At 54.8% G+C, this 18,593-nt stretch overlaps 5 protein-coding genes across 5 annotated transcripts; 2 read left to right on the top strand and 3 right to left on the bottom strand.

Annotated features, from left to right (window-relative positions):
* Positions 1 to 443: 443 nt before the first annotated feature.
* COCSUDRAFT_83536 (hypothetical protein) lies at positions 444 to 1,279 on the bottom strand (the record flags this gene model as incomplete). The annotated part of the gene is made up of 4 exons (XM_005645464.1): positions 444 to 479; positions 644 to 721; positions 912 to 971; positions 1,253 to 1,279. The coding sequence occupies 4 exons, from the start codon at positions 1,277 to 1,279 to the stop codon at positions 444 to 446; spliced, it is 201 nt and encodes a 66-aa protein (XP_005645521.1).
* An 827-nt stretch (positions 1,280 to 2,106) lies between these two features.
* On the bottom strand, positions 2,107 to 3,712 carry COCSUDRAFT_18188 (HAD-like protein; the record flags this gene model as incomplete). Its single annotated transcript, XM_005645346.1, has 5 exons — positions 2,107 to 2,518; positions 2,731 to 2,932; positions 3,148 to 3,301; positions 3,412 to 3,497; positions 3,619 to 3,712. Coding segments are annotated over 5 exons (948 nt in total), but the record flags the coding sequence as incomplete, so codon positions are not given.
* Positions 3,713 to 4,631: 919 nt separating this feature from the next.
* COCSUDRAFT_57405 (hypothetical protein) lies at positions 4,632 to 8,241 on the top strand (the record flags this gene model as incomplete). The annotated part of the gene is made up of 8 exons (XM_005645345.1): positions 4,632 to 5,243; positions 5,382 to 5,600; positions 5,723 to 5,785; positions 5,957 to 6,079; positions 6,281 to 6,430; positions 6,742 to 6,996; positions 7,314 to 7,541; positions 7,897 to 8,241. 8 exons carry the CDS (start codon positions 4,632 to 4,634, stop codon positions 8,239 to 8,241), a joined length of 1,995 nt encoding a protein of 664 aa, XP_005645402.1.
* A 2,327-nt stretch (positions 8,242 to 10,568) lies between these two features.
* COCSUDRAFT_48438 (hypothetical protein) lies at positions 10,569 to 14,491 on the bottom strand (the record flags this gene model as incomplete). Its single annotated transcript, XM_005645344.1, has 10 exons — positions 10,569 to 10,769; positions 10,907 to 10,993; positions 11,116 to 11,310; positions 11,520 to 11,750; positions 11,996 to 12,194; positions 12,328 to 12,481; positions 12,592 to 12,820; positions 12,936 to 13,126; positions 14,261 to 14,308; positions 14,401 to 14,491. 10 exons carry the CDS (start codon positions 14,489 to 14,491, stop codon positions 10,569 to 10,571), a joined length of 1,626 nt encoding a protein of 541 aa, XP_005645401.1.
* A 418-nt stretch (positions 14,492 to 14,909) lies between these two features.
* COCSUDRAFT_1385 (Poly(A) polymerase) lies at positions 14,910 to 17,960 on the top strand (the record flags this gene model as incomplete). Its single annotated transcript, XM_005645343.1, has 9 exons — positions 14,910 to 14,972; positions 15,097 to 15,295; positions 15,395 to 15,492; positions 15,685 to 15,909; positions 16,195 to 16,377; positions 16,636 to 16,849; positions 16,999 to 17,206; positions 17,412 to 17,649; positions 17,877 to 17,960. Coding segments are annotated over 9 exons (1,512 nt in total), but the record flags the coding sequence as incomplete, so codon positions are not given.
* Between the last annotated feature and the right edge of the window lie 633 nt (positions 17,961 to 18,593).

Below are 18,593 nucleotides of genomic sequence, written 5' to 3'. Positions count from 1 at the left end.
ATGACGTCATGCAGGGTAGTAGGGACATGCTGAAAGGGAAGTCAATCTTTACAGTCATAGCTAGAAACATAACTGAATTTCTACAGTAAATATATCACAATATAGTACCGGGATGATTGATTGTCTTTTGTCATTGACAACTAGGTTTAGGATGGTGAGTCAGATGTTAGCCTGCTTCACTACAGTAATCCTAGAAACCAAGGTGGTAGTTACTGGATCTAAACACCCCTCTCCTGAGAGGTAATTGAAATCTATAATACTGATGGAATGATTTTGAACAAATTATTTGAAATTGTGTACAGAAAGAACCTGCAAGTACATCACTGGTGCATTGCTCATGGCCATAGCCACTCATGACAAAAGGGTTGACTTGAAAGTTTCAAGTGATACAAATATCAACCCTAAGGACTCCAGTCTGACATGGTCCTGTGCTACTCGTCGCCTTAAGCATGCAAGCTGTCCAGCACCTCGAGTTCAGCCTGTGAGCACATAAAAGAGTCAGCCTTGTGGCCTCCACAGTGACATGCAGGTAGGCAGAGAGTACCATGCCCTTTTGATGGACTTCCCATTTACACTTGGAAGTCATTTCGCATTGTGCTCTTGCAAATGAGGTCTTCGCAGCAGGGAGGTTGTGCACAGGTACCTTGAGCTGCTCCATTTTCAGCCCCATTGAGCGCTGGAGTTTGGATCGCTCCGACTCCTCCAGGCTGTCCAACAGCGCCTGAAAGTGCTGCAGTGTGTCTGCGACAGCCTCCTTGGCGGTCTCATGTGCTTCATTGAAGTAGACCGTTTCAGCCTCCTGTGCAGAGCTCTGTCCTCAGCATTTTGTCAAATATAGCACAATAAGTGAACCTGCCACGCAATGGAGAGCAGCTCAATGCGTCATCACGGGATACAGATCAGCCACTTACCTCCTTGGCATACTCGATCTCGTCTCTGGCAGTCACAAAGGCTTCATTGATGGTGTCTATCTGCACACAGGAGGTCTTCCCTTAGCTAATATTATTATAGGCAGCTTTCACTGCATAGACCTTCTGCACGCAATGAGACTCGTACTGATGATGATGCTGGCACCACGTGGTAGGAATACCTCTGCTTGGTGCTGGTCATCGGTTGAGAAGGCGCGTCGAGCCCTGGTGCAAGCGCAGGGAGCTTGCTGACAGCGGCTACAGCACTGCCGCGTGCCATTGAGCTGCAGCGCATATGAACGTGCGCTGTGGAGACCCCTGCTTCCATGATTGGCTGTGCTGACCATGGCTCCATACTTGGTGGAGTGCATGCCAGCAAATGTTGCTTGCATGCCAGCAAACAAAGCGGGACCACTGATGGACGTGATTAACCCAGCACATCGGGGACATTGGCAGGAAAGACTGACTACACAGTGCCCGGGGTTCTCTACAGAGCAAGAATTGCAAGAGCAATGGGGTCCATGGCCGCCAACAACACCACTGCTGGACGAGTGGCTGCGTTGGCTGCTGCACTCGGAGCATCCACAGCCACCAACGGTGACGTTTTCATTGCGTGATGTGCCCCAAGACGCAATTCGCAAAGTGCTTACAAAAAGCTTTGATACAGCAGGATCTGAAAAGTGCCTTCCGGCAGAACGAAAGATTGCAGGCATCTCTACTAGTGTATCTAGGGTGTCTTTGACACTTTGGTATGGAAAATGTGTCTCGAGAAAGACTTTTCAGACTGAAAATTTCAGTAGTCCTCTGAATCAATTCGCATTGAATTAAAAATCAAGCGTATCCAGCTGCTGAACCTTCTTTTCCCCTTCTGAATTAAATTTAATTTGTCTTTCCATGTTTGAGATATGTGGGACGCTTAATCAGCCCTGTGTGGCTGGAAAAAGTGTAATCTCTCTCTCTCTCTCTCTCTCCATTTAAGAACGGGAACGATCTCGTGTCTCTCTCTCTGTCTCTTTCTCAATCTAGGAATCCCTTTAATGAGGTCCATCGTGTTTTCCTCATGCATGCATCAAAGTTGTCTACACTAAGTCAAATTCTGAGGCACGGAGCCGCAGGCGGCCTGAGGCACGGGCAGGCACAACTTGTGCCAGCCCGTGCCTCCGTGTTGAACTTGTTGAACTTGCACCCAGTGTAATTTTCAAAAACACTGAATAGAAAGTGGGCCTTGAACATTCACTCCAGCAACAGCTACAAGATCCTCCTTCCACGCTACCATTCTTGCCAGAATTTCCCTGCAGGGAAGCCACAAATTCCTCAGAAATTCTGGCGCCCACACAGCTTCTTCAAGCAGATATTGCAGCACGTGGTAGCGCTGTGCTGTCAACAAATAGCCGACTGTGTCTGTATTGTCCACCTCAGGCATCATACCGGCAGCAGTCAGGTCATCCAAGCTGAATCGCTCCTCGCCAGCGTCGCCAATGCAGTCCACAACAGCATCGGCTGAGTCAAAGTCCTCTCCAGCCGTGTAGCGTGACTCTGTCACAATGCAGCGCATTCCAGCCGCTTTTGCAGCCCGCAGCCCAATCTGGCTGTCTTCTATCACCACACACCTGCAGCAAGGTATTTGTGTTGAAGGAGCACAGACATGAAACATAGCCCCCAGCATGAGTGGCCCAATGCTTCTCCTGGATCATGCAACAGCCATTGATGCCTTTCACTCCTATATGACCCGAATGACCTGGGCAGAAAGGCCTCTGCCCATTCTGACATTACAGATCGATGATTAACCACCGTGAACTGAATGACGCATGACTAGTCTCACCTGCTGGGGTTGACTTGGAGCGTCTCGGCGGCCAGGTTGTAAATGTCAGGGCTGGGCTTCTTGGCCTTCACGATGTCCCCGGCAAACACGCGCATCTTGGCCTCGACCTCTGGGCCCAGCAGCACGCGCACTATGGTGGACACCGCCCGCTCATTCGAAGTGCTGCACACCGCCACCGGCACGCCCTTGGCTATGGCCTCCCCTGTGATTGTCACAGCACATCTCAATTCTTTCCTGCAAGCATTCCCACAAATGCCGGAGGACGACCAGATCATCAAGCTACTCCTGACGGGTCTGATCCTTTCGTGAGGGACGAAAACCCTGTGCTTTTCAAGGTGCAGAGCACAATGCCCGGCTGCTCAGAGTTAGCTCAGTGCTCAGCAAACATTGGGCAGCTACTGTTCATGAGAGGCGCACCGACGAGCCGGCTGACTCCAGGACGCAGCGGCATCATGCCAGACTCCACCATGCGCATGAAGATGTCTGTCTTCAGGAGGTGCAGCTCCTTCACCAGCTCCTGCCGCTGCTGCACGTCCTTGATGCTGAGGAAAGGCTCCTCGCTTTCGTGTTCCTGCCATGTGCATACAGCACGTCGCTACTGGACTCTGAAACTCCCGCAACATGCATGCAAATCAGGAGACATTGGCACGACAAACGAGAGGATGTCATTCAATGGCTCACCGTGAAATATCTGGTCATCCTTTCCTTGCCTCCCCCAGTTTGGAGCAGCACCCCGTATAGATCCAAGTCCCACTCGTGTTTGATCCCTGCAGTGCCCATTCTGATAGACTGGGTGGAACTAGGGACTGGGTGGAACAAGGTGGCATGTTCTTTCCTGAACTGAGGCATGATATTGAGGCACTTGAGCACAGCTCCACACGTCCCCACCTTTCTGCCGGAATGCCTCATTGAACGCGACCCTGTGCCCATCTGCCTCTGTGTCTACGAGTACTCCATCACAGTCGAAAAGCAATGCCTCCGGCCTGTGTCATGGAAGTTGCTTACTGTCCATGGTGAAGACGAACCAGTCTGGCTGTCAAAGTCCAGGGCTGAATCAGCTCACCAGTTCTGTTTTCTCTCTGCTCTGACAGCAAAGCAGAATCGAGCGCTGCGCCGAGCGATGGTCTGATTGCGTCCGAAAGTTCCTCTTGTCCGATCGACCAGCACTTGTTGCCTCCAGCTTGAACGCAACAAGTGGGGGTATTGTGAGGCATGGCTTGAAGCCATGCTCGTGGGGACTGTCCCCGCCGTGACTTTCGCTTGGAGACATTTCTGCAGCATTTTCAGAAACGATATGCGGCTAGGAAAATAGCAGCTATTACTTTTACTTGTGCCCAGCCGGTGATCGAAATCGTCACCTTACAAAGTAAAAGTCGTGCTTGATAATCAGACTTACAAATGCTTTCACAGGAAGACTGGAGGTTGCTTGTCCAGGATTAAAGTGATGTTGGTGTGGGGACCCAACCTCTATCAATCATCTGGCTTGTGTTGCTTCTGCATTTGTGGTCCCGGAGCGGTCCCCCCGTTCCATTCGTGTTTCGGGTTCCAACTTGGCTCGGAAATTGCAAGCAAGTGCATCTATAGTGAATCTTTCAACTTCGATGGCCGATCATGCTCAGGATGAATACTAAGAGCCAGACAGCGATTTGGTAGCTTTCAACCCGACGAAATTGCTGAGCGGCGACGTCTGTTCCACATTTTTAATGTACACACAGATCAGGGAAGGGTCGACGCTGAGAAACTTGATTGGAAGTCGAGTGCTAATTTTTATATCACTTTTTGGAGTCTAAGTATTGGATTTTGGCAAGATCGGCGACATCTGAGGAGAAGCAAAGTGTGTCCGCGCGTGAGTTACGCTAGGTGCTCGTTTGTGGGCGGGCTTAAACACGACGGAGGCCGAGATGGAGCCGATGAGTCTGCAGGATGGCTATGCGGACTTGCAGCTGCAAGACTCGCTTGGGCCGGAGCTGATGAAGATGCTAGAGGACTTTGGAGGTGTCGAAGATGAGGCCTTTGGCAAGGGGCAGGCAGCAGTGGGCACAGCGCTCGATGCTGCACTGTACGGGGGCCTAGAACCCTTTCCAGAGGACGAGAGTGGCGTCCCACTGCCCCGGGAACCCTCTTCGTTTGGAGTGAAGCCCAGCAACTTTAGGATGCCTACCCCTGTACCTCCACATAGCAGCAGCTCTGGAGCCCTTCCTGAGCTGTGCCCGCCCCCCTCGGCGTTCCAGCAGCCACAGTATGCCAGCACTGCGCCCTTGACGCCGCCAACCCCTAGCAAGAACGTGACTCAGAAGCCCAGATCAATACGAAGGGCGCGCAGCAGCATGGCAGCCCAGGGCCAGTCCAGGAGCGAGAGCGAGCCGCAGGAGCTCTTCATGCGGCGAGCAAACTCATCAGAGCTCCCAGACGCAGCTTTGCCTGGCCGGCAGGGCAAGGGCAGCTCCCCTAGGTCCAGCAGCACTGCCTATGTGCCGTTCTCAGCCCTGAACGCCGTGGAAGTGTATCCAGAGGTGGGCTTCCTCTGCACCTGGCGTCTCTGAATGTTTCACTTTGTCTCCGTAATGGCTTTTTAGTGCTCCTGTGATGATCAAATTCGTCACACTCGGCATTGTGTCAGCATTAGGTGAGCTGTTGTGCATGACATGCAGGAAGCGCCGATGACGGCGAGCGGAAGGAGGATCAAGCGGAGAGGCTCTGGGCGCAGCAGCTGCGATGAGATGGAAATTGGTGTGGGCGGCACAGCAGCGGCAGCGCCAGCCGGGGCCGGTGGGGAGCACAGCGCGCTCAGCAGCAACGGCGCTGCAGAGGAGGCCGATCAAGCCTCTCGCATGCACCAGCTGCTGGATGCTCAGAAGAGAGCCTATGAGGTGTGCCCTCTTGCCATCCCTAAGCAGTCTGCAGCAGCGTGCTCGCAATTCTGCATGTAATGTATCACCAGACTACAGCGTGAAATGTTCAATTGGTAAGAATGGATTGTGCTACTGTACAGGCGAAACTGGAGGACAGCGGCAGCCGTGCCAGCGACCTGGCGAGGCAAATGCTACGCCTGCAGGTAATATCATACACTTTGTATAATGCAGCATTATCAGTCTGGCGCTCTATGTCAAGTCACTTGCACTCTGCTCACTACCTTGAATTCCTTCCAGGTGCGGTTGTGAACCAACATCAAGCTACCTTAGGCATGTCTGAAGCAACTTCCAACATGCTGTGATGCACTGTCCAGATGGAGAAGCAGTTGCTGGAGAAGACTCTGCAGCAGGTGCTTGAGAGCTCCGAGGCAGACCACGACGCCGCCGCGCCGCAGCCGGCCCCCCAGAAAGACGCCAAGGCCGCAGACGAATCCCAGGTACATATACAGGCCAACACTCTCTGGCCTTCATACCGTTCGTGCACAACCTCTGGTTGCTCAGATAATGCCATCAAGAAGACAAAATCCTGCTCAGCCCTGCGCGGGAGAGGGCCGCTGCTATTCGTCAGTGTGGGTTTGCTTCTGCTGTCTGATTGAGAGTTGCAGTGGGTGAGTTTGATGGAGGGATGGTGAGTGTAGGCGCCTGGCAAGGCGCCGGTGCTGTTCAGTCCAATGGGGCAGTATGACGCGGAGGCGGTCCTGCTGGTGTCGCTGGCTGAGACGCCCATAACGCTGACGGCACACCAGGTCACCAGCATGCCCTGGAAGCAGTTCGTGCGCCTCATGAAGGTGCGGCCCCCTGTCTCTCTCAGCGCCCATTCTCCCTTGTCACAGCGGCTTTCCTCTCTTGGAGCCATCAAGAATTCTGTATTATTATTAATACTGTCAATGAAGCAAGCATGTTGTTGGCGGGGTTTCCCCGTGTTTTGGCTGTGCATCGGACGCTGTGCATTGAGCAGATTGCATGCTGCACCTGGGTGATTGTGTGGGCACGCCCTGCCTTCTGGTTGATTTTATGCTGCATTCATTCTTATGCATACACACATACAATACTGGAACAGCCAGGCGGTGGCTGATCGGCGGTGTGCATTGTCCCACAGGCGTATATAGGGGCGATAGGGCAGCTGCTGCCGGAGGCGGAGGCGCAGCCGAAGAGCGAGGCGGCGCGGCGCGCGGAGCAGCTGGGCCGCGAGGCCATGTACATCGGCAGCTGCCTGGCGGCCGGCATCCCCCGCCACACGCGCACGCTCTATTGCCTCAAGCTGCAGGAGTCCGGGCCCGAGCACTCGCGCGCGCCGGCGCAGCTCTGGGCCGCCATCACCCTCCACCTCAACCTGTCGCCAACCCAGCGCCAGGTGCGCCTAGCCCCTTGAAGATGACCATTGTTGCCTAAATAGGCTTTTGCTAGTGAATGAAGCACGTGCACGAGCCTGCCAAGATGCCCTAAGGATCTAAGGCTGCCTCTTCATTTGTGGCTTTGTGAAGCTGAGCCCTGCTGGAAGCCCCTAAGTGAAAAGCTTGGCGCATCGTGAAGCTTAGCATGCATGAAATTTAATCATTTGCTTGACTGGTTGATGCAGACATTGTACCAACTGATGGTACACCAGATGCTTATTGACTATCCTGCATAGACTGCCCACGACTGAGATCTGCGCGGTCCTTGATCCTGCAGGAGATAATCCGGCGGCGCAAGGCGTTCCTGACGGCAATGGCGGAGCTGCTGCGGCGGCGGCGCGCGATCCAGGGCAGCCTGCCGGCGACTGACAACCTGCCAGAGGGCAGCATCGCGGGCCTCTCCACCGACTACCTGCGCACCGCCGACGCCGTGGAGCGCATGCAGCACAACCTGGAGAAGGACCACTCCCTCGTGCGCCGCTTCACCGGCGGCATCGTTCACCAGGTGAGCCTACTTTTCTTCTCTTTTGATTTCTGCACTTGCACAGCCAGATTGGCAAGGCAGATCAGAATTCTCTGGGATTGCCCAGACATTGAAGCATTGCCCCATCCTGGGGGACTGTGTTCACTTGAAGCTCTGGCGCTTGTCGTCTTGCTTTGAATAATCCTGGCCTGCACTTCCTTGTGTTGGAGTCCTGCGCCGCCCTCACGTGGGTCAACAGGCCTGGCCTCCCTGCACCAGCCACCTGCCAGTCGCGTGGCATTGCCGCATGAAGGTTCCTGGATGCCCGAGGGTGGTATGTGACGTCACGTTTCTCAAAATTCCTGAACGCTGAAGCATATTTGGCAATTTGTTGCAGGTGTGGACGCCGCTGCAGTTTGCGCGTGCGCTGGTGCAGAGCTTCCCCTGGACGCCCGACCCGCTCTCAATCGCCAACTGCGTGGCCGAAGCCGCGCGCGAGCCCAGCGCCGCGGAGCTGCTCTCCGGGCGCAGCGGCTCGCTCGGCTCCATTGGCAGCGGCGGCGCCATCAGCACCCCCAACGGGGACTACAGCCGCCTCGTCGGCTGGAATTTCAACGTTCCCTCCTCGGCGCGCCCCGCTGCGGCCGCGCCTGGCCGGCCGGCCAGCAGCGTCCCCTCTCAGAGCGTGTCCGGGGGCGCCCGGCAGTCGCAGGGCGGCAGCGGAAGCTTCATGCAGCAGTGAAGCTGCATGGGTAGACTTAGTGCTGTCAACTGGCGCATCGTGTGGTGCCATGACATGCATGCACCATGCTCTGTCCGTTATAGAGGTTCCAAACACCTTGTTGCTTCAAGAATTCTGAAGCGTCAAGGTGGCACTGTAGTTATCCTGAACATGCCGCTTGATCCTCATGAGGGCGTCATTGATTCAAAGACTGCTTGCGAATATTAATTGCTGCAATATTGGTCCAGTTGAATACCTAGCTTCTACAGGTCTGTTAGAAGGGAGACTGCAGTTAGCAGACTGCACACATTCATTTGACGTACCTCAAGGACGGCCCCCAATATGATTGCAAGGTGTTCTGGGAAGGCTGCTTCCAGATTCTAGATGAAGCAGCTGCCTTTCTTGTGGGAGCTGTCGAGATAGACAAACAGGGTTCTAAAACCTACCTTGAGTCTTGTGTGCATGTCCTGTCCTGTAGATACACTGCAGAATTCTCAGCACACAAGCCTCAAGGTATGGTTTGGCAGGCTTACCTGTACATGTACGCGAGTTGCATGGCCAAGTCTTTTCTGCTTCATCAGTAAACTATTGGTGGGGCTGGTGCATCAGAGTAGTGTTGCAGGAGTGACATGATTGAGAGGGCCCGAGAGTACTCTCAGCTCCTTCTGTTGTAAGGGAGGCCTCTTGAAGGGTCGCAGTAAAGCCAACATGGATCCATGCATACTTTTAGAAGGCTCAAATGGCAGCCTTCTCCCCAGCAAACAATTCTGTGGGACTTGCATGCATGCTGTGGGCTAATGTAAGATGCAACATGAAAAAATTGTGTGACATGAAATGGATCAATTGAGCGCCATATGCATGCAGGGACGTTGCACAACTTGTGCATGCTGGGCAACAATGGCATCACAGGTAGAACAAAATAATATGACAGGATATTCCGTAAAGCCTTACACGCGCATTGATTTCCAATTGCGCGGCGCCTTCGTCACACCCTGCTCAATCACACCCTCAGCGAAATGCATACATGAGCAGAGTGCATGCAGTCATAGCCATGAAATAGCATATCACAAAGATACAATTCACAGCAAAGATAAGGCGCATTCAGACAAGCCAATATCATCAGAACAAGAAGTCAGGGGCATCTGTCAACAATTACACAGACCCGCCACCCGCCACCGCCCCTCGCAGTACAACAGAGCTGCCCACGGATATCAAGAAGGGGATTCTCTGCTGTCAGCATTTCTCACCTTTTGTCAAAGGGACAATACCCTACAGACAGGCCAATCCAATCTGACCGGCCTTTTGCGACATGACCTCAGAAGCACGAGAGCAGTATGCTGGAGCACACAGCTGCAGAATGAATGCGCTGCTCTCATCTCACAGAGACGAGAGTGCTGAGATTGCTGGCTGCCTGCTGCTTTGGTTGCCATTTACTAGCCTATTTGCCGTCTGATCTTGTTGCCGCCATATTTGCTGCTGCTCCTGCTTGCTCAGTATGATTGACATAAAACAGACTGCCTCAAACAGCAAGTGCAAGAGTTGCAAGAAATGCGCCTCCATAGCCCTGACTATGTCACCGCTCCTCTACATACCAGGGCATATTCCGGGCTTTTTAAAGACGCCAGCACCTGATATTTTCCTGGCTACGCTTAGCCAGTGCGACTATAAAAAATGATGAGCTCAGCTGCTTTATAGGGAATCATTCATTAAATAGTGCCATCCACAGGATGGCTCAGCACCAGACGGGCAGGACAGCCCAATACCAACTTGTTTGTGAGTCTCAAGAACAGGATCTTCACTTTCATAGAGGAGTCTGAGCTCTCCATGACAGAGTAGGATTGCTCCAATATCCTGCTCAAGGTCATATCAAGCTGCACAAACGACTTCACAGAAGGCAATGAGAGTCTTCACTGCATTCATTCTACACTGTATACTTGTCAAGCACCACAGCATTGTCCTCTTCACATACAAAAACACAGGAGGAGTGCTGGATGCACGACACAGCTACATGCTCTGAACAGCAACTCTCTACACGTGGCCGCAGTCTTCCTCCTGTCCTCAGCACGCAGGGAAGTAAGTACTCACCTCTGTGCAGGCACCGGCATAATAGCCCAAGCAAGCCCAAAGACAAAGCAAGTCCCTTGCCTGGATGCCTGCGCGCACATCACAGGCATGTGGTGTTGTACATTTCCATGCAAGACGCCATCTGATCATCTGCACAGGCATGTACTGCCGCAAGAAAGCAGGTAGGCTATGCTAATCAGGCTGGTTGTAGGCGTTGATCACAGGAAGGAGGCAGTGTGCAGGCACAGCACCTGGCCTGCACAGAGGTGATGCGCCCGGCGCTGTCACCGGTGACCTGATGTCCTGAGGCCGGCGGCAGCCTTCGCCTGAGCGCGCGGCCGGCTGTCATCCGCGGTGCCCTCTTCCCGAGTGCGTTTCTTGCGTGACAAAAACTCGCGCAGATCAGTAAAACCCTCCCTGGGCGACGCCTCGTCAGCATCCATGTCCTCTGCAGCCGGGGAACTCCGCTGCGGCCGCCTCTTCTCCTGCATCCACAACCATTCCGCTTAAGAATATTCTTGCTAGAAGATCCCGCTGCACTGTCCAAGACTATCAGAGGTGATGAAAGCAAAATGGTGCCCAAACGATTGTGTCACATGTGGGGATGTGATAGGGCACAGACCTTGATGGGTCGCTCAATCTGGTCAATCCTCACTTGGGAGCTCACTTGAGAGCGGATACTTCTGCTGTGGGGTACCGTCTTGACTTCCTGCAATCAGCCACAGCCGCAGTCCCTTTCAATGGGTTTGAAATCACCCTGCACAGACACCAAATGCACAGAAAAGACGATGCAGCTTTTGACAGTGCAGGTGTCGAGCTGTGGGGACAGACCTTGGAGCCAAGCCGGGCAGCTATGGGCAGTCTGGCAGGCTGCTGGGGTGCGGCCTGCGCAGCGTTGTCGTCTTCCTCATCTTCGTCAAAGTCCACCTGCAGGCCTGGATCTGCGCCCGCCGCCTCTTCTTCCTTCTGCGGCTGGGCCTTTGGTGCCGGCTCCGCTGGAGCAACACTGGGCGCCGATGCAGCAGCCTGCACCACGCATCCAGTCACTCGCTCAGCCAACACCATTTACACCCCATGCTATGACCCACACTTACCGCATGCATGAAACAGTCAACTGAGATGCCGGCACTTTAGCATGTCCCAGGCCACACTTCCTTTTTGGCCCCCTAAAATAACCCAACTTTTTGACAATGAATTGCTAAGTCATGCAGGCCGCAAGGCTGTCAAAGGGCTACCTTGGGCGCGGCGACAGGGGCGCTGGCGGGAGGGGCAGCGGCGGCGGCGACAAGCTTCTCGAGCTGCATGACGCGCGCCTTCATGGCCTCAAACTCTTCGGCCTCGCGCTGCTTCCGGAGACGCTCATCCGCGGCCACCACGCCAGCCAGCAGCTGCTGGTTCCTCACATTCTCGGCCCGCTGCAGCGCAATCTGCAGCTTTGCCATCTCCAGCCTCTTGGCCTTCAGCTCCTGCATTGTCACCCCACAGCAAACCTCAATTACCATGCACCAGATCACAGCATATTTGGTCCCATTCCTTTTCAGCGTGCTCGCTCATGGTCAAGATAGACAGTGTCTTTGAACATGCAAGTGTGTGGCCCCTGCTGTGAGACAGCCCAATGTCTCACATTGGCATGGCCCCAGGCCCCAGGTACATCAAATGACAGATTGCAGCACTCACTTGCTGTAAAGAACATTGACTGCAGGGCACGCACCTCGGCCTTCTTCTTTTCCTGGGCTTTACTGGCGCGGGCCTTGGCTCGCTCGGCCTCCTGCCGCTCCTCCTTCTGGCGCAGCTCCTCGGCCATGTCCCTGGGCCGCAGCAGGCCCAGCAGCGGCGCTGGGTCCTCCAGACGCCCCTGCAGCCGCTGCGGCACGCTCACGTGCGGCTTCGCACCCAGGCCGCCGCCATTCCTGCAAAACCCAACCACTTCAGGAGTCAGCACTGCAGCCAGGCAAGTAATCTGGGTCGACCAGCCAGTAATTGGGGGTGAAGGAGCAGGTGTGACAGGGAGCAGGTGAAAACGAGGGTGGCATGGAGCGGCACCTGACAGAGGCGCTGGCGTCCATGCCCAGCGCAAGGTTGAAGTCACCGGCACCGCCGCGCCTGCCAGCCGCCGGTGGCGCAGGCCGCGCCACGTTTCCATTGGGCGGCTGACTCACGCCGGGGCTGCGCTGATCTTGGCGTCCGCCAAAGCCCCCTGCAGCGACAAGGGGCAACGGAGTGTCAAGCTTTGCTCTGGCTGTTGCGGAGTGCTTTGTTGCAGTGTGTAAGAATGTGCAGGGCTCAGACAGGACGGTAGCAACTCACCAGGAGGCGGGGCCTGCGGGTGCGGGCCCTGGAACATGAGGTGCGTCATGTTGGGGGGCATGGGCAGCCCAGCAGGGCCGGCTGGGTGATCTGGGCCGCCCTGCATGCGCCGCTGGCCGGCATCCCCTCCCATCTGCGGCGGTGCCCTGCTCCCAGGAGGCTCCTGCCAGCGCACTGGCTCCCTCGGCGGCGGCTGCGGCGCTGGAATTGGAGCGTGCCTCCCTCCTCTCTGTGGCACGCATGACGCACTCAGATCAGGTAGGTTGAGACAGTCGATGTCGACGAAAGAGGGTCCAATGTCTGAGTGGATTATGGACAATGGACAGGGGAGGGTGGGTGCTCACCTGGCGTTCCTGGGAATGGAGTGGGGGGGCAGGGCCCCGGCCTGGTGGGGGTCGCGGCTGCCCTGCGGCCATGGGGATGGGCCGCGGCATCATCTGCATTGGCCGTGCGCCCATCATCTGTCCTGGTAGCAGCATGCCCGGCGGCATTGGCAAGCCAGGCATGCCAGGCCCCGGTCGAGGCATGCCCATACCTGTCACACAGCATCGACTCTCTTTGCCCAAAGTGACATCATATGACTACAGATGTTTCGACGCAGATACGAGCATGAAAGTGCACTTTTCTTCCATGAGAGTAGGGCTGTGTAGGAAAGTGAGGGATTGTGGCGCACCGTTGGGGATGGGCGGTGGAGTGGGCCCGCGGCTGTGAGGTTGGGGCATCTGACGGCCATTATGCACACCAATGCCTTGGGGCCCTCTGTCCTGCTGCCCCCTGCCAGATCTGGGGCCCTGTCTGCCCCTTTGAGAGGCGGCTCCGCCCCGGGCTTCGGTTTTTGGTTTGGCTGCTGCTGTGGAACCCTCCTGTCCCTTGCCGGAGGTAGGAGCTGGGATGGGAGTGCGTCCTCCAGCTGTTGACGGCTGCTTGTTTGTGTCCTCTACATTCTACAAACCAGCCAAAAGCAAGTTCCATGTCAACCAAACAGACCACCCTCCCCTAGCAGTATCTACGTGCGGGCTATGAGAGGCAATGTAACTTGCGTTAATATGTGGCCCTACCTAACAAAACAATACATAATGTTTGACCTGTCTCATACATGCAGAACTTCCATATGCCCTGCACTCCATAATGTCTCTTTGTGGCAAATCCACCACGGAAGTGATGACTTCTATGTATTTCAGAGGACACCATACATTGCATACAGCCATTCTTTTCCATAGGACACTGCTTTACCCTTTGAACTGACTACCAAAACCTTCTCTATGAATGTTATGTAGCTGTACATGATGACAATGTCTGGCAACAGACCTCTGTTGAATTTCCTTGCTCGGGTTCAGGAGTTGTGTCCAATTTTTTTGCAGGCTGTGCCCTGGCTGAGGTCCCTGCCGCAGTTCTGTAGAAATTGCAAATGCGTCAGCAACAAGAATCAGGGTAATTTGGGAAGCTTGAGCTTTGGTGCCAACATCCTTGGATGTGAGCCATACCCTTTCAAGGAGCCATCCTCGAAATCTGGTGGTTGATCATCAAAGGTGAGCTCTTCTCCTGCAGAGTAATTGACGCATGAGCGACTCGGTGCGAAATCGATGCTTACCAGCAAAACACTTAGAGGAAGATAAGCCCAAACCCACACTTATTGTCAGAATAACATGGTACGCTGCTTCTTCCGCACCGTTATTTCCATCCGCCTCGAGGTCTTCGTCACCTAGTGCTGCTTCATCTGCAAGCAATTGCAGCATAAAATTCACCTTCCAACCTGATCACTACAACAAAAGGCAGGAAAACAAAACCTGTCAAAGCGAATTTGCGCACCAAAATCCTCATCGTCGAGGTTGAAGTCGTCGTAATCCACTTCCTCGCCTTCATCCTCAAGATCCTCCAGCAGATACTGTTCGTCCGCCATTGGAGGGGAGGGACAAGTTGTCAAGCTGCCTTGCAGCCCGATCCTCTACAACTTAAGACCAGCTCACCCTGGTGCACCTTCTATGGTAAGGATTTGCACTTCTCCCCCTCCAAATAACCTTTACTGAGATATGCGAGGAGAGGAGAGAACTTGATGGCTTCTATTAGGTTTAAATTTTACCCTTGAATTCTAACCCTGAGAAGCAAAGAACCGCACCAATTCTTTGCCATTCCTGGGCGCTACAAGTGGTAGGATGGCAAACCTTACTAGCACGATCTTCCAGCATTGACAACTATCCCTCTGATCGCTCATTGATCGCGAGCCAGGGACTGCACGCCCATTTCATCATGAAGGCTTCACATCAAAGGTGATGTGTCTGTGGTGACGGTGAAGTATGTCCAGCACTCCATTCTCCATAGAGCCTTTCTCTCGCGCACCTCCCACCACCAAAGACTTTCAGCAGACCGCTGACCTTGAACTGGTACGCCAGTATACCATTGAACCAACGCTATGTATACCTCGTTTGCTCCTGCACAATTCATTATGGTAGCTGCATTAAGCAGTTGGTAGATACAAATGACATTTTGACGCTCTCGCTCTTCTAGTGTCTTCGAGAACAGGGCCTTTACGAGAGCAATGAGGAGGCAGTGCTGCGAGAGGAAGTGCTGGGGCGCTTGGACAGGCTTGTGAAGGAGTGGGTGCAGAGGGTGTGCGCCTGGCTGGGCTTGGGAGAGTTTGGGGAAGTTGAAACAAATGCGAAAATCTTCACCTTCGGCTCTTACCGCCTGGGTGTGCATGGACCTGGTAAGTTTCTTTTCTAAGCTGGCACTGAGATACCAATTTGTGCATCAGAACGATTGCTAAACCTTGGCAAGTCCTTGAAACCTTTCATGTGTTGCGCAGGGGCCGATATTGACACCTTGTGTGTCGGTCCGCGGCATGTGTCAAGGGACCTTCACTTTTTCGGGACTGAAGAGCACTGCCTGCAGAAAATGCTCTCCGTGAGTTCACTACCTTGCTGCTCACCATGTCCTTCTGTCTTCCTGTAGACCTGGGAGAAAGTCAGCTTGTACATCCCTCATGCAGATGGCTGTCAGTCCGTAAAACATGCAAGTCTCTTTTTCCAAAAGGGGCGCCTCAATCGACCTCTCAGTGTGGCTTACTGTCACATGACATGGTTGAGCACTGTCCAGGACCTTCCAGAGGTGACAGAGCTGCAGCCCGTGGTGGACTCGTTTGTGCCTGTCATCAAGATGAAGTTCTCCGGTGTCAGCATCGATCTCCTGTACGCCCAGCTGGCCACTGCGGTGGTGCCAGAGAACCTGGATGTGGGCGCCATCTCCACTCTCCGCAACGCAGACGACAAGAGCGTCCGATCCCTCAATGGCTGCCGCGTCACAGACACCCTCCTGAACCAGGTATTCAATCTGACCTTTCAAATTACTGGTGTGACAGTGTAGCTGCAACGAAGCGTGCAAGATAAAGTGCTTTCTACTTGCTGCATAACAAGTGCTTGCAAGAATACAGTGATTTGCATCCGTAAAATTTGTTACACCTTTTCAATGGCCGTGCAAATGCTTTGAGTCTGTGAAGATCACCCACATCTGGGTGCTTGGAAGAGAGCAGGAAGTTCTGATGCCGATGCCATGGATTCTGGGAGACTGGTGTGTGGGAGGCTGACTTCAGGACCTCGTGTGGTGCAGGTGGAGTCGATCGAGACCTTCCGCACGGCGCTGCGGGTGATCAAGCTGTGGGCTGAGCGGCGGGGCATCTACTCCAATGTGGTCGGCTATCTGGGCGGCGTCAATTGGGCCATCCTGGTGGCCTACACCTGCAAGCTCTACCCCTGCGGCATCGCCTCTGTCATCGTGGACCGCTTCTTCAAGGTGGCCTGCTCACACCCTTACCCCTGCGCATGCATGCGGGCATCCGTTTCTTTCCCAGTTTCCCATTGTTCTAGCCCGCTGCAAGCAAATGCGCTCTTAATTTTGAACGACACTGGGCTTGCCGCATTACAGCCTTCTCCTTCTTTCCATGTGCTGGGTGTTAGGCAGTCTTGTGGAGTTCCTTCCTTGAGATTAACGGCAGTGCACAGGGTGTGCAGCGCAGCGCTGAGGTGGGCAAGTGGTGTTGGGGTGCTGCAGGTGTTTGCGAGGTGGCCGTGGCCGACGCCGATCATGCTGCGGGAGATAGAGCACGATGCGATGGGGCTGCAGGTGTGGGACCCGCGCATCAACCCCCGCGACTCCATGCACCTCATGCCCATCATCACCCCCGCCTACCCCGCCGCCAACTCGTCCTACAACGTGTCCGAGAGCACGCTCGCCGCAATGAAGGCGCGCACACAACTCCATCAAAGTCCTTGCCGGCCGAGCTTGGAGCTCATGTTGGATTGATTGCCTGCTCATGGGCAGCTGTCAAATGTGGTGTCTCCCGTTAGCACATGTGTCATCACCTCTTTGATGCTTGGGCAGAGTAGATTGCACTGCCAGGCAAAGCTGATGTAGCCTGTCTGCTGCAGGAGGAATTTGAGCATGGCGAGAAGGTGTGCACGAGGATCTTGGCCGAGGGAGGCCTCACCAAGTGGCACAAGCTGCTGGAGCCCGTCCCCTTCTTCAGGAACTACCGGAACTACCTGCAGGCGCGCCTCTTCCTCACCCCTTCCCAATTCATCCCATTTGCAACCTGCTGCTTTATGCACTGTATTCTCCAGGAGTGTGCCATGATCTGATGCCCTCATGTCTCTGAGAAGCCTTCGGCGCAGAAGCAGGTATGCAAGAATGCCCAAAGGAATGCCAGGAAAAACATTATCTCCGATATAATGTGCATGCAAATCTCTAAATATATGGGGGCGCTCCTGCTGACGGCTCTGGTGTGTTGGGCAGATTGAGGTGGTGGCACTGACGGAGGAGGAGTTCAGGGCGTGGGACGGCTGGGTGCACTCGCGGCTGCGCCAGCTGGTCATGCGGGTGGAGCCCTTTGTGACGGTGCGGCCGTGGCCCAAGGCCATCTTCCCGCCGCGTGGCCCCGAGGCGGCCGGCCAGCCGCGCCGCTGCTTCTACTTCATGGGCCTCAAAAAGAAGCCGCTCCCCTCGCAGCCCGGCGGCCGCGCCTCCAGCGTCAATCTCAACAATCCCGTGCAGGAGTTCAAGAACCAGGTGCGCCTTCCCCTGCACCCTTGTGCAGCAGATGATGGCTTTACATAATACCTGGACATCGTTCCTGCTTCCTTTTGTACTATTTTGACAGAACGAGGCAAGAGCCTCGAAGTCTTAACAATGCTCAGCACTGCATGGTGATGCAGGAGGCGAAAGAGCGAGTAAAAAGGTTCCCGAGAAAAGATGTGGGGGTAAAGTGTGTACTGTTGCAATACTTGCGCATGCAGGTGATGGGGTATCTGTCGTGGAAGGAGGGCATGCACGTGCTCATCACGCACCAGATGCAGAAGGCGCTGCCATCCTTCGTCCTGGACAGCCTGCCCCAGCCAGAGCCTGCAGAGAACGGGGCCGCACCTAAACGCAGCGCAGAGGCACCGCCTGACGACGAGCGCCCCTCCCCTGTGCGCGCACGCATTGCGCAGGAGAACAACGCCCCAGTGCCTTCGACGTCAGGTGTGCACTGTATCCTTTCACCTGTTTAATTCGGTGAATTCCGCTGTTTCTGAGTCTCTGGCAAGGCTGGCGCATGTGTCGGTATGCCTGAGTTCATTGTGGCTGGGCGTTGTGAGGTCTTTTGAAGCGCGCGGGATGGTGCAGGAGGGGAGGCGGCAGAGGAGCAGGCTGACCCGCTGAAGCCGGGCGATGGGACCAGCATAGAGAATGGGCAGTCAGCGGCGGCCGCAATGCAGCAGGCGGTGCTGAATGGGAGGCACGCGGTCGAGGGCACGCATGCAGTAGGTCCAGGCACGGCTCCGCGCACATGTCATCGCACTATGTGCTTTTATTATGCTTCTTTCTTTTGCCGAATGTACACGGTGTTTGACACCTTGTTGGTGCAGGGGGCTCGTCGCCAAGCCACTCTGGCAGGACTGCAGCAAATGGCACGAGCCCGTTGAGGACAGACAACCACTCAGGGGCGCTGAACTCTCCGAACCGCAATACTC

The sequence above is a fragment of the Coccomyxa subellipsoidea genome (genome assembly GCF_000258705.1).
Source record: "Coccomyxa subellipsoidea C-169, whole genome shotgun sequence".
NCBI classification, from domain to species: domain Eukaryota; kingdom Viridiplantae; phylum Chlorophyta; class Trebouxiophyceae; family Coccomyxaceae; genus Coccomyxa; species Coccomyxa subellipsoidea.
Note: the sequence above shows the minus strand (reverse complement) of the source record. Positions and strands in the feature narration are given on the sequence as shown.